This window comes from Micromys minutus (assembly GCF_963924665.1).
Source record: "Micromys minutus genome assembly, chromosome: 5".
In the NCBI taxonomy this organism is placed as follows: Eukaryota; Metazoa; Chordata; class Mammalia; order Rodentia; family Muridae; genus Micromys; species Micromys minutus.
In genome coordinates, this window is record NC_137974.1 from 57040631 (window position 1) to 57054443 (window position 13813).

The following is a 13813-nucleotide window of genomic DNA, read 5'->3' on the forward strand; positions in this document are numbered from 1 at the left end:
TCGCGCAGGCTGCCCCTTGTGTCTAATCAAAAGTCAGTGGGAGGCTTCAGTTAAGAGTTCTTCCTGGTTTGATTGCCAGCACATAGGAGGCTGTTACTACAGTTCTGGGGACCAATGCTGTCTTCTGGCCTCTGTGGGCAGCACACACACACAAACACACACACACACACACACACACACACACACATACACCACACAGACCTACATGCAGTCAAAACACTCATGTCACAAACTAAAAATAAATAAACCTCAAAAAAAAAGCTAAACAACAACAAAACCCTCTGTGGGTGAGTAAGAGCCTGAAACTTCAGATGCTGTGCCCAGGGCACAGCCCTGTGATTCCTCTGTGCGGATGTTTGGAGGAAATGGGTGTTTCCTTATGGTCACAGACAAGTCACCAGGAATCCTCTCCTGTCCCCTTTGCTATCACTTTAGGGGGGAAGAGAAGAGAAAAAAGGGGGGGGGGAGAGGGAGAGGAAAGCGGACGAGGAAGTAGCTGATGAGTTTTGCTTGACAGTCTGCTGCTCACCCTAGCTATGAGAGAGCTCAAAGAGGCAGAGCTCAACGCTCCATCCACCCCACTGACCTCCTCTTGCCCTGGTACACACATCCTCATGCCTGGGATTCTTAAGAGTCCAGCCAAGCCCCAAGGGTAGATCCCCAGCGACTGGGCCAGCAGATAAATGCATGGCTGACCTTGGTGTTGGTCCTGGTAGTTCTATAGTGCGGCCTGAAAACCTTCCTTACCAGCCTCCTCCTGAGTCTGTCTGTGCCCTGTCCCGGAAGTATGGCGCTCTGGGAGGGAGAAGACCCTACTCCAGAGTAATAGCCAGGCCTGGCCTGCTTAGGTCCTTCCTGAGGCCCACCCAGAACAGGAGTCACAAGAACTTTGCAGCAACTCAGGGTGCTGGCTGTCACTGGTTTGGGGGTGCGGGGGGCAGGCAGGGGTGTTGGCCAAGGAGAGAGCTGGATGTTGAAGACAGGACATGCTTTAGACCTGAGGACAGCTGCGTTCTCCATAGCATCTGACATGTCAGAGTCAGATGGGCAGGTGGTTTTTGCTATGTGCTCAATGGGGCTGGGGAGACCTCCAGAGAGTTACATGTATGATAGCACGTGAAGCTCCCAGTTCAGCTGAGGTGCACTCAGTTGTTAGAATGTTTGGGGTGCTTACTCAGCATTCAGAAAGCCCTGGGTTCAATTCCCAGCACCAGATAAGTCAGGCAAGGTAGTGCATGCCTGTAATTCCAGCATTCCAAAGGAGAGACAGGAGGATCTAGAGTTCAAGGTTGTGCTGGCTAGATGGCCCAGCAGGTAAAGATTCTTGCCAGGAAGCTGATGACCTGAGTTTAGTCTCCAGGACCCACAGGAAGGTAGTTGAGAACTAACACACATGTTCCTTGACTACACATGAACACACACACAACAAGGCACAAGAGCATACACATATACACCAAATAAATACATGTAATAATAATTATATGTACACACACACACACACACACACACACACACACAGGGCCACGGCCATACTTAGTGACTAACACGTAATTTCAGCATTGAGAAGCAGAGACAGGAAGATCTCTGAGTTTGAGGCCTGTCTGGTCTACACAGAGAGTTCCACGCCAGCCAGGGTGACATTAAGAGTTTGCTGAAAGATGATAGAACTTTTAATTAATTGTTAAAAGTTCAGGTGACATAAAGGATTTAAGGCTAGCCTGGGATACATGAGTCCTTGTCTAAAAAATGATCTCAGCTGCTCCCCACGTCCTCTTGCTTGCTTGGCTTCTGGGTCAGAGCCGTGGGGGTCCTGGCCGCTGCTGGCCCCCTGCCCTAGGTCTCAGCTCTAGTCCTCCCTCCAGGGAAAGGAGTCAGCAGGGCCAGAGGAGCAGTCCATACTAGTGTGTTTCAGAGCCGATTCCACCTTTAAATCTTTCTGGTCAACCCTCCTGAGGCAGCTAGCAGTGTGCACTCAGGAGCCCGGTGGGTTTTTCCAAGAGGCAGTGAGACTAGGTGAGGAGGAGGGTAGGGGGTAGCTGGCTTTGAGGGTCGGTGTGGGGACTCTAGCGAATGAAGGGGACAATGGGTGGGAAGGGGTAAATGTCCAGCTTTATTCTCATTACCAGCGCTGACACTTCAGACTCCGTAACCTTTCAACATTACCCACACAGCTCAGTCAGACCCACACTGCCTTGAGTTTAGGGGTTCATTCCTGAAACGTCTGGGCGGGCTCCACCACAGAGCTGAGGCTGCCCTCAGCTGATTCTTAGAGCTCCTAGGTGACCAAGGACTTAGAGGGAGTGGGCCCAGAGAAGACAGGTCTCTCCTGCAAGCTCAGGGATTTCCTCCCCTTGACAGGGCCAGGCCTGTGTGACTCAGAGGGTAGGGCAACCCAGGGAGCTCTCACCGCCCTGGGCACCCCAAGACCTGTCCAGCCAGCTTGTCCATTATTTATCACATGGGCATTTAATTTTAAATTTCTCATATGCATCAGCCCGGGGGTGGCAGGATCAGATGGGGTGCAGAGAAGAGGTTACCCTGGACAACCTTCTAATCAGCTACTGCTTGGGGGTTTAACCCTTGGAAGCATAGGGCAAGCCCAGCCTTGAGTTCTGGGCTCCATTTTCCCTGGGAAATAGGGGAGAGGTTGTTCTTCCTGAGGCCTGTAGCAAAGACCCACCTCCAAGCTCTGCCGGTTCTTATGTTTTGAGACTGAGTCTCTCCGTGTAGCCCTGGCTGTCCTGGAACTCACAGATTTCCTCCTGCTTCTGTCTCAAGTGCTGAGATTAAAGGCGTGCACCCCCGATCCTGGCCTCTGCCACTCTAGTTCGGGGCAAGCCTTCTCTCCCGTGGGTCCAGCAAAGCTTTTACTATGTTGTCACTATTCTTACTACCTTTATTTACTGTGTGTACAAGTGTGCACATGTGCACAGGTCACGTACGTGCAGGTCAGAAGATGACCCTCAGAAGTCACCTCTCTCCTTTCAGGTCCCAGAGATCGAACCCGGGTCATCGGGCTGGGAAGCAAGAGCCTCTACCCACTGGGTTCTCTCACAGGTCCAGGTCTCTGTGCTCTTATCCCCACCCCATACCAGGGAGGTACAGGCTAGGAGATGAGAGTTCTCTTACTGAGCCACGCCCCAGGTCTTATTTATCCTTATTTTGAAATAAGGCCCAGTATGTGTAGCTCAGACTCATCCCCAACTTTCAGCCCTCCTCCCTCTGCCTCCTGTGTAGCTGGGATCTCAGGCAATATGTCCCCTCTTGATGACAGCTGAGGTCCTCCCACGTCTGCTGTCTGGTGGCTCTAAACGTCAAAGACCCCAGAGATCACTGAGGTGGGTGGGCCTCGAGGCCAGAAAGCAACCTTCCTCCTGGAAGAATCCTCATCTGTGTGTCAGGCGCCACGCTAGTCATTTAGTGCAAAAAGTCACAGCAGGGGACACTACTCTAGAGGACAAGTCACAGTAGGAAGCCCTACTAAAGGGCCAAGAAATCAGAGGCCTGGGGAGAACAAGGGTCTGTCCTCTGTCACTCCACAACCCAAGTTAGGGCTGGGACTGGGGACAGGTACCTGATGACTAATCCCAGGGCCCAGCTTAGTCACTAAGGACCCCCAAGGTCTGCTTCATGATTAGCCTTTGGTTATGGAGTAAGGCATCTGAGGGCAACCTCTGAGAGGGCACTCAGAAGATAGCCCAACCTGGGCTCAAAGACCTGTTTTCTAGGGTGATACTTCTTGGTGGCCCCCCTTCCTCACCTGGGTGCTGCTCTCAGCAGGTGGGAGGGTAAGAAAGGCCTGAGGTCCTTAGAGGTTTAATACCATGCCAGGCAGAAGGGGCAAGGCTCAGGTACTGGCCCAGAGGCCCTCCCTCCCTGGCATGGGATTTGGGTCTGTGCATGTGAGCACACACACACACACACACACACACACACACACACACACACACACACACTGGGGCACATAGCCCAGGGCCTATGGAAGAGCCCGAGATCAGATAGGAAAAAATGAGCTACTCAGCGGACCTTCCCCCAGAGCAGGTGGTGAGCGTTCCTGGAAGCTACTCCAGACCAGTAAGTAACCTGAAGCAACATCAGAGCTGCAATTAGGCCAAGGGGTCTGAATTTGGTGGGGCTTGAGAGTCCTCAGTCAAAACTCTCCTTAGAGCCTTTGAAGCCATTTCATTAAGGCCTCAAAGGGTCCAACGTCCAAAAGAAGCCACAGGATGAAGGTGGAGAGCACCAGGCTAGAGAGGTGGGGGTAATTTTGTCAAGGGTCCTGGAAGGGGACGACAAAAGCTGCCAGGTGGGACATGGAGGGAGGGTTGGGGCAGCCTGAGGGGCGTTTGGACTAGGGGCTTGGCCTCAGGGAGCTTGGGTCTTGGCTCTGCAGGACTATATGCAAATTATTTCCGGTCTCAGGGCTACAGCCTCTGGGCTGTGAAGTGGGAGTTTGTGGCAAGTGCTTTGGGGGGGTGTGGGTGTGGGTAGGGGGTTATCTCTGTTCATATTTATGATCTTTGGAACTCTGAGCTAGTTGTGATCTCAGGGTGGGTGGGACAAGCAGGCAACTCGGCCTCAGCCAGAATTGAAGGAGTGTGGTAAATGTCCCTCCTGGGTTCAGTTGTGGCTCTGTACAGGACACTCCCATGGACCCAGTAGGCTTCAGTTGTTAGTTTGGCTTCTGTCTCCCCTCTCCCTCTGCACAGTGGGGCCGTCCCGGTTTATGCAGAAAGAATGTCCCCAGGGCATGTGCTCAAGAGTGCTCTAGGCCTGAGCAACCCTAAAAGCCTTGACCTGTCCTAAATCTTCCACAGGCCTCCTGAGGGTCTGCCCAGATTGGGGTGGGGGCAGTGGAGACATCAGGAAAGACCCTGCCATTCTGGGTCTTAAAGTGGTGGAGGAGGGGCCAGGACATTAGGAGCCAGTCATGATTCATCCTCAACTCCCATACCATCATTCCCAGTACTCAGTGTGGGTCAGTGAGGGGAGAGACTGGAACTCCCTTCCAGAAATGGGATGCTAACTTCGATTGATCATCAGCCTGGCTGCGGCAGCCTTTACTCACAGCGGTGAGCAGCTCTGCAAATGAAGCGGGCAGGAAAGTTCAGATGCTGCCTCTGGCAGGAAGACCTTGACCATCCCTTGCAAATACACTGCCTGCTTCTGCCTAGCCAATGCTCTAATGGGCAGCATCTCCTTGAGTGGGCACAGAGCACCTTGAAAGCAGCAATGCCAACTATATCATCCCTGCACCCAGGGCCTGGCAGGAAACCAGTGACCATCAGGGATGACAAAAAATAACTCCTGCTGTACTTCACATTGGCCCCCACCACTGGGTGCCTCTTCTAATCCCGGCTTCCTGCTATAAATCTCAGCCCTGCCTCTTCCCAGCAGCCTACCTGGGTTGGCATCAGGAAGGAAGGGAGTGGACAGTGGGCGAGGCGGATGTGGCAGACCTGCTCCATTTTTGGCAGGTGAGGTGTCCCACCAGGAACAGACTCAAGGCCTAAGTACTGAGCACACTCACCAGGGGAATAAAAGTCAGCAGGGGTCGGACGCGTGGTCGAGCTTTCAGTGTGGCTGTTCCCGATTCGCTCACGGTGTTGAACCGATTGTCTCCGTAATAGATCCCATCTATGGAGGACAGAGAAGAGCACAGTGAGCTTGGGGGGGGGGGTGTCAAAGATGGGGACCAGGCCACCTGCAGACCCCAGCAAGGAAGCCAAGCCACGGGGTTGCTGGCTTTGACTCTAACACAGTGAGATCCCATGGCCGAACAGTGCTTGTGGCAATCCGGAGGTTGCACCGTGGAGCAGACAAGGGCTGGGTTCCCGAGGCTTTGACCCACAGCAGCCATCCCTCTCCTGATGCCCTCCTGTACGCCCTTCTAACCCTCCACATTCACACAGCACCTGCCCTGAGAGTCAGGCGGAGGCCGGGGACCAAGCTTATCTCTGACATTTCTCTCAAGTGTTTGCATTTCTAATCTGGAACAAGCAGAGTAGAGGAGCCACCTGCTGTCCCCTGGTGGCCAGCACCCCTGGCTCTTATACCCCTCTAGGTCAAGCACCCCCTGACCTCCAACCCACCACCACCAGTGTGTGTGTGTGTGTGTGTGTGTGTGTGTGTGTGTGTGAGCATTCACCCATCTTGCTTCAGTGTGCCCTTGACTGCAGAGTAAGAGAGAGCAAAAGAATTATTGTAGCAAAAATACATTAAAAAAAAAAAAAAAAAAAGGCTGGAGAGATGGCTCAGTGGTTAAGAGCACTGACTGATCTTCCAAAGGTCCTGAGTTCAATTCCAGCAACCACATGGCAGCTTACAACCATCTATAATGGCATCTGATGCCCTTTCTGGTGTGCATGAAGACAGACAGTGTACTTATATAAATAAATAAATAAATCTTAAAAAAAACCCACATTGTCTAACCTCCCCAAGCCTCAGTTGTCCCATCTACCTGACGGAAGTGACAGTGGCTTATACATGTGGCCAGTACAGAGGGACTGAGCTAGTGTGATCCTAACCCTGAGGGACGGTGACTCAGAACAGACCCTCCAGACCCTCCAGGTTCCTGCAGACCCTGCTCTGGGTGAGTTGCAATGTTCCTATTCTCAACCAGTCTCTCCCATGACCTTTGACACCACTGATAGGAATTCACCATTTCCTCCCACATTCGTGCTTACTGTCACATCCACAGTCTCCTGCTTTGTGGGTCATAAGTACAGAAGGCCCTGGCCCTATTTAACAGACCTGAGGCAATGAGGAACCTTCTCCTCTCCAGCCAGAGAGGAAAGAGGTCAGAATCACAATTAAGTAAAGCCCAGCATAGCAGTACACGCCTTTAATCCCAGAACTCAAGAGGCTGAGGCAGGCGGAGTTCCAGGCTAGCCAACTCTATATGGTGATATCCTGTCCAAAATAAATAAATCTCAATTAACCAGAATCTAGTTGTTTTTTACATAGAAAAAACCTCACACATTTTAGGAGGAAATGGCAAGAAAACCCAATAATTAATTCAAAAGAGACTGAGCCAGGCTGGTGGGCTGGCTCGCCGGGTAAAGCTGCATTGCTTCCGGACCTGAGTTCGATCCCCAGGAGCTACATGGTGAAAGCAAAGAACTAACTCTTTGCAAACTCTCCTCTAAACTCCAAGCATGTGACCTGGCATGTGCGTGCACACACATACACAAATACCACATAAATAATACAAATTTGAGATTAAAAGATATAATTTTAAAAGGGAGACTGGGCTAGCTTGGGAGGGTCTTGGTGCACCTATCCGTTTACCCATAACCAAAGGCCTCAGAAGAATCTAGGGTACCCAGCAATGGGAGGTGGCAGAGCACACGTGAGACTCTCCGCCTCCCCAGGGGTGCCCAAATAACAGAGCTCCACTGTGCCCACCATTGTTCCAGAACACAGTTCCCAGGGCACTGGAAGTGAACATGATCTCTCAGTATGGCTTCCCAGGGACCAGTGTGTGGACTGTGGACACAGACCATGGGCAGTGTGCAGCAAGAAGCTGACTGCCAAATCGCGAGTCCGACCCCTCATGTGCCCGAGAGGATGGTATACTGTGTTCACCGCCTCACAGGCTTCACGACTCAGCCTTGACTCCTGGGCAGTGTTGCGGGCATTGGTCTGTTTGGCGTCCTTCACCTCTCAAGTACTGGTGCTCGAGTGGCTGATGGCACAGGAATGCTAGGAGCTCAAAGCCAGTGTAGGCCATGCAGTGACTTCTAGGCTAGCCTGGGCTACAGAGACCATGTCTCAAAAAGAAAAGCTTGGTCTTAGTGGTAAACGTACCAAAGGCCAAGGCTCACAACCTGAGTTCAATTCCCTGGGACCCACAACATATGTGTATACATATATATGTGTACACACACACACACACACACACACACACACAGTGTGAGAAAGACTCCTTATATAGCTCTGATGTGAAATTCAGAGACCCACCTGCTCTGCTTCCAGAGTGCTGAGATTAAAGGCCTGTGTCAGCATGCCCAGCAAAAATCATTTTAAAAGGAAAAAAAAAGTCAACTCTACCCGGAACGGACCAGTGGCCAGACTGACAGGCTGGGTCCAGGCCCTCCTCCACCTAAGTGTCAGTCCCTGCTAAGTGAGGGTCAGCATCAGCTGAGAGCTCTACAGCCACCAAGAGACATGTCTTTCAAGAGTTCAAGGTCAAATTGGTTGTTTTTCCTCCCCAGACTCAAGGTCAAGAACCAGAACACCACAGAAGATGTCAGTAGCCCTCCCACGTGGGGTTTCCTCTTAAAGTAGCTGAAGTCACTGGAGTGGGCCTTCCTGAAAAGTCCTCACTACAGGCCGGGGGAGAGACAGAGGCACAGTGACAGGGCTCAGTCAGAAAACCAGGCCCTGTCTTCTCTGCACTCGGGCAGAAAGGGGCTGTGTGCCCAGGGAGTTCCGGGGGTGTCACCCGTGCACCGGCTGGGGAGGCAAGGATTTGGGAGGCCAGAAAGGGCAAAGGTACACACATACACACACACACACACACACACACACACACACCACTAAATCAAATGTAATTTTTTAAAAAGCCCACGAAATCACAAGCACATTATCATCACAGTCGTCGTCATCGTCACCATCCTTATCACCACTGATGCTCCTCCTCCTCTCCTCCTACTAACAGTTTAAGGCTTTGATCCAGAATCGGGTCACATCCCATAAAAATTATAGGGAACACCTGTGCCCATGGTTAAGCGCCATCAGGAGGAAAATGACTTCTTGCTTCCTTACCATGATTCATTGTGAGCTCTTGGTGCTTGGGGCTGCCTTCTTGGCACCTGGGAGGGCCGATCGGAAAGGACTGGATCAAAGCCACAAAGCCCCCGTAGCATCAGGCCGTACAGGTCCCTGACTAACCCCCAGCAGCAGCAGTGTCTCACACGGCCTGGCTCTCATGCTTCTCCCTAACAGGCATGCCTGGTTCTCCGGGCTGGGGTGGGGCGTGCACATGCCTCAGTGTATGTGTGTGTTACCTGGGGGATGCCTTGGGGAAGCCGGGGATTCACCACAAACTGCTCAGACTCTTGCGCCCTTTTTTCCTACTCCTCAGCCAAGAGGAGGAGTCCCTGAAATCTGTGCGTCTATTCCCACAGAAGTCAGGTTGGAAGCCTTTTGGTGAAATGATTTCTGTTCCCAGGGCTGAAATCTGTTGATGGAGCTCCGCAGTCATTGAGGTCAAGATATTCTGGGACAGTGACTTAGCTTGGATTCCCTGAATCCTAGATCTGTCCATAGTAGCAAGAAAATCAATCAATAAATTAATGGCTAACACTTATCAAGCTACTGATCCTGAGCATGTATTAAGCATATACTATAACCCGAGTACTTCTTTAAGAAAGGTCTTGCTCTAGCCCAGGCTGGCCCAGACCTCACTGGCTTGAGCTATCCTATTTGGCATAGGCACTATTCTTTATCTTACAGTCCTAGCCACTGAACCCAAGCCTTGTGTCTGCTTACCACGGGAGCCATAATACATGCTAGACTATTGTCCTGCTCCCACATCCTTGTCGGGGAAATACATATGTTAGTGCGTGTGTGCACGTGCGTGTGTGTGTGTGTGTGTGTGTGTGTGTGCACTTTTACGTTGCAGTAAATAATAAAAAATAAAAAATGTTTATCTATCGGCCCTGATTACTGCAACCCTGTTCTAGGGGCTGAACAGAAGTGAAATCTTTCTTTCCCCAGTGAGTCGTCTTGCCAGCCAGGGGAAATACACCAGAGTCTCCATTTTGATGAGGAATCTGATGCTGGAAGAGGTCATATGGCCACATTACCACATCTGGCCAACAAGAGGGGTCAGTAATCAAGGGCTAGCAAGATGACCGGGGTCTGATCCCTCCGGTCACAGCCAGCACGGCAGCGGAAGAATACATGTAGGTTTTGAGGGTCTCCTGTAGTTGGTGAGGCCTACAGGGAAGACCTAAGAAGTACTTCCGGGGTCACAGCTCAAAGGCTCTAGGCAATACCTATGAGCTTCTGGCAGTTTCTCAGGCTCAGTTTCCCCAACTGTAAAATGGGGATAATGAGTCCTACATTGTAGGAAGCCTTCCAAGCTTATGGCAGTGAAGCCTTCAGGGGTAAGAACAGAACTACAGGGCCCCAAACTGTCAGGAGCCCCACCCAGTGACCTCTGGAGTACTGGCCACAGATCTACTGGATTTCAAGTGCTAAGGAGGAATGGAGTCTTAGCTTAGAAGCCATGTGGCTTTGACCCAGAGTAATCTGGAACCTCCCAACATGCCTCCCCCTGCATCCACCACACTGCAGACACCAACGGGGGCCGGCACACTGGGGTGGGAAGGTGGAATGGCCAGTTTTCCACCGCTGGAGCAAGGGGCAGCCATGAGAATGTGGCCCACAAATGACATTAATGAGGCCCTTCTTTGCTAATTAGCAGGTTCACATGACAGGAACCTGAAAAGGCCAGTTTGTCCCAGCAAGCCCTAGCAAGCCTGACCTAAGCACCCAGAGAGAGGCCTTTGGCCAAGGGCAGAGGGGACGCTCAAGTGTCAGCTGGGGTGGAACGGAGGTTGGGCAGCGGGGCCCAGAGCAGAGGAGGTGACACATGGTGACATCTCAAAGGGCCTGAAGAGGGCAAAGGTAACCCTTTCACTGTCTAGGGAAGGTTTGTATCTCGGGGCCCAGAGCAGCCCGATGACGCCACCTGGAACTTGCTAGAAACTCTGAACCTCCCCCATTCCAGACCTGTCAAACCCGGAACTGCTCTTAACAAGAACCACGTGATTGTGTGCACTTTGATGCTTTTCCCTCAGCACAATGAGGACTCTTGATTCGGGAAGATAAATAATAGACGGGTTTCACAAGCTCAGGGATGGGGCTGATAGGAGGGCTATTATTCAGGTTAGGGGTGTATTCCACGGAACAGCACTGCCTAACATGAGTTGGTCTCGAGATTCTATCGATGACACCTCGGGAGAAAGAAAAAAACCCGATATGTCATTATTAACTTACAGGCTGCAGCTGTCTGCAGAGTCAAGCAGACTCTGCTTTCTGGGTTAGCTACAGCAAAAAGAGGGACTTCATAATGGGGCCACATTGAGGGTTAGAGAGACATAGAGGAGAGCACGGGTTTATGTGTGGGGTGTGTGCATGTGGGGTGTGTATGTGTGTGTGGTGTGTGTGTGGTGTATGTGTGGGGGGTATTAGTGTGTGGTATTAGTAGTGTGTGGTGTGAGTGTGTGTGTAGTGTGGTGTGTGTGCAATGTGCTCCGGGTGTATGTGTGGTGTGTGTAGTGTATGGTAGGTAGTGTGGTGTATGAGTGGAGTGAGTATGTGGTATGTGTGGTGTATGTTTGGTGTATGTGGGGTATGTGTGTGTGTGTAGTGTGTAATGTGAGTGTGGTATAGGTGTGCGTGCACAGTGTGAGTATGTGGGTGTGTGGTGTATGTTTGGTGTATGTGGGGGTGGAGGGGGAGGTCTCGAAAGTGTGTGTGGGGGGTGCCACACCACCTGGAAACCACAGCTGGCCTTTATCAGCACACCTCCAGGGTGTGTTTGCCCTGTGACAGGAGTGTAAACAAGTTTCCTTCACACCTCAGCGAAGCACAAGTCAGCTTTCTACAAGCCATTGAGAGCCCAGCCTTGGCTGGACATAGGCGCTCAGCTCTGAGAGTCATGGCTGGTTACCCTTTAGCCTGGCTTGGTATGCAAAGTGTGTGGCCTGGGGAGAGAGCCTCAGGAAGAAAGATGCTAGCCAGCAGTCAGCATCCTGAAAGCTGTGAAGGTGCTAGTCACAGTTCAGCACATTCATTTCCAGCCTCAGCGTGCCCTGCAGGGGTCCTCGGGAGAAAGCCAACAGCTCAGCTCCAGAAGGGGAAGGAAATCCCAAGAATCCTGAGCCTCTGGTACAAAGAAGCACCTCGGAATGAGGCACGGTAGGGAATGCTAGCCCAGCGGCCGGCCTGAGAAATTTGCATCTGACCCACGCTCCTCAAGCAGGGCAGGCACTGTTTATTTGGTAAAACTGGGCAGGAGAGTCCTCACTTCCATTCCCAGGGCTGGGCTGCGGAGGGGCAGCAACAGGCAAAGGATTGAACTAAAGGGCCACTGAGAAGTAGAGGAGCTGGAAGCTTGGGCAACTTGGTTGTGGCTGCTCCAGCAGCCGCTTTTGGGGCCTTGTCCCTTATCAAAAGAGACTTACAAAACCTGTGAAGATTCGAATCTGTTTTTTCAAATGCTTAAAGGACAATCGAGCAGCCCTTTGAAGCTCTTGTTTGGATGGCAGAGGCTTAATTAAGATTGTGATTGCATTCAGTAGGACTGTAATCACCAGATACAAGGTCTAGAAAAATTTACCCATCACCCCCTGCGCCTGTTTGCATTTTTATCTGCACCCAGCCTGCCCTTGTGCAAACAGACCGGGACCTGGGACATGGCTGTAGTCACAGGCCAGGCAAGCTCAATTCCTTCAAATACTTGGACACCGATTTCTGTTTACCTCCCCCCCCCCAGCACTGGAAACCGGGCAGAAGGTCATAGTCTTGGGGGCCTTTAGAGCTGGAATGCTCCGCCCCTTTGAAGCCTTGGGGTGGCCTCTACGTGCCTATTTCCTTTGGAGTACCAGCCACCTGAGGACGAGGAAGCGAAGTAGGCAGGGACAGGCAAAGTTCAGAACAGGAATGCTCCAGGCACCGTGGCACACACATGTGGTCCCAGCTATTAGGAGGATGAGGCAGGAAGATCGATGGAGTCCAGGAGTTCAGGGACACCCTGGGCAACATAACAGGCCCCACTAACAAAGCCAACAAAAAGCTGCAATGATCTGAGTGTAATAAACTGATTTAGAAATCTCTGGAGGAGAAGTTTCTAGAAATGCTGGGGCAGCAACTACTTTGACTTTAATAGTCTTTTGCAGCTACTTAAGGCCTCATTGAAGTAGTTTCCTTTCTTGTCTTCAATTGCCATAAACAGGACCCGGACAGCGGCCGGTCTAAGTCAGCTGCTCCTGTGGGCTGAGACTCCTTTGGGGTTGCAAATCAGATACCGGTATATCAGATATTGACATTACAAATCATAACACTAGCAAAATTACAGTCAGGTAGCAGCAACAAAATAATTTTATGGCTGGGGATCACCACAGTAAGAGGAACTGTACAAAGGGTCCCGGCCTTGGGAAGGTGGAGAATTATCGCTCTAAGACCTCTCAGTACCACACCCACAGAACAGCAAACACTGGGTTCCCAGGAGCTAGCACTGTCAATGACAGAGTAAGGTTTGCCTACCCACTGCCATCCCAGAATTCCCATCACAAGCTGCTCTCTTCCTCAACCCCACACTAAGCAAGGAGAAGGGTTTCTTCTGCCTGAGAGCACCCCAGGGAGCACTGCAGAACACAGGAGAGCTAGCCTGCTGTCCACCTTCCCAAAGCCCAGCCTAGCACATGCACAGCCAGGCTGAGTCAGCTGAAGACCCAGCCCTGCCCTGGGGACAGGGAGGAACTGTCCCCTAGACTCCTACCCTGCCTAGACTGGTAAAAGCTGACAGGGTATCTTGTCCCTCTTCTCTCTTTGGGCCTGAGTGATTCCTACCAACAGTCTGGCAAAACGGGAGGAAGTGTGGAGAGGCTGTTCGGAGACTCTTCGGAGAGAAAGTGGGGATATTGCTTTTTAGGCAGATAGATACTCGCTAGTCCATCTCACCCCCAAATCCCTTCCTCCAGAGTAAAGTGAGAAAGCCTGCTAAGAGTCGGGCTCTGCCTAGGCCCAGATGTCTGCTCTTTCACCAGCAAGACTTTGGGGTACTGGAAACTTTCCA

At 51.6% G+C, this 13813-nt stretch overlaps 1 protein-coding gene across 1 annotated transcript in view; it reads right to left on the bottom strand.

The window, feature by feature from the left end:
* The window catches only part of LOC308421012 (uncharacterized protein C6orf132 homolog), a gene marked incomplete at both ends in the record, with an annotated part of 30455 nt that overhangs the window by 14995 nt on the left and 1647 nt on the right, over nt 1-13813 (bottom strand). Inside the window, one exon of the mRNA XM_080917304.1 lies at nt 5531-5637. Coding sequence (XP_080773430.1) covers nt 5531-5637 — 107 coding nt within the window. The remainder of the gene's footprint in view (nt 1-5530; nt 5638-13813) is intronic.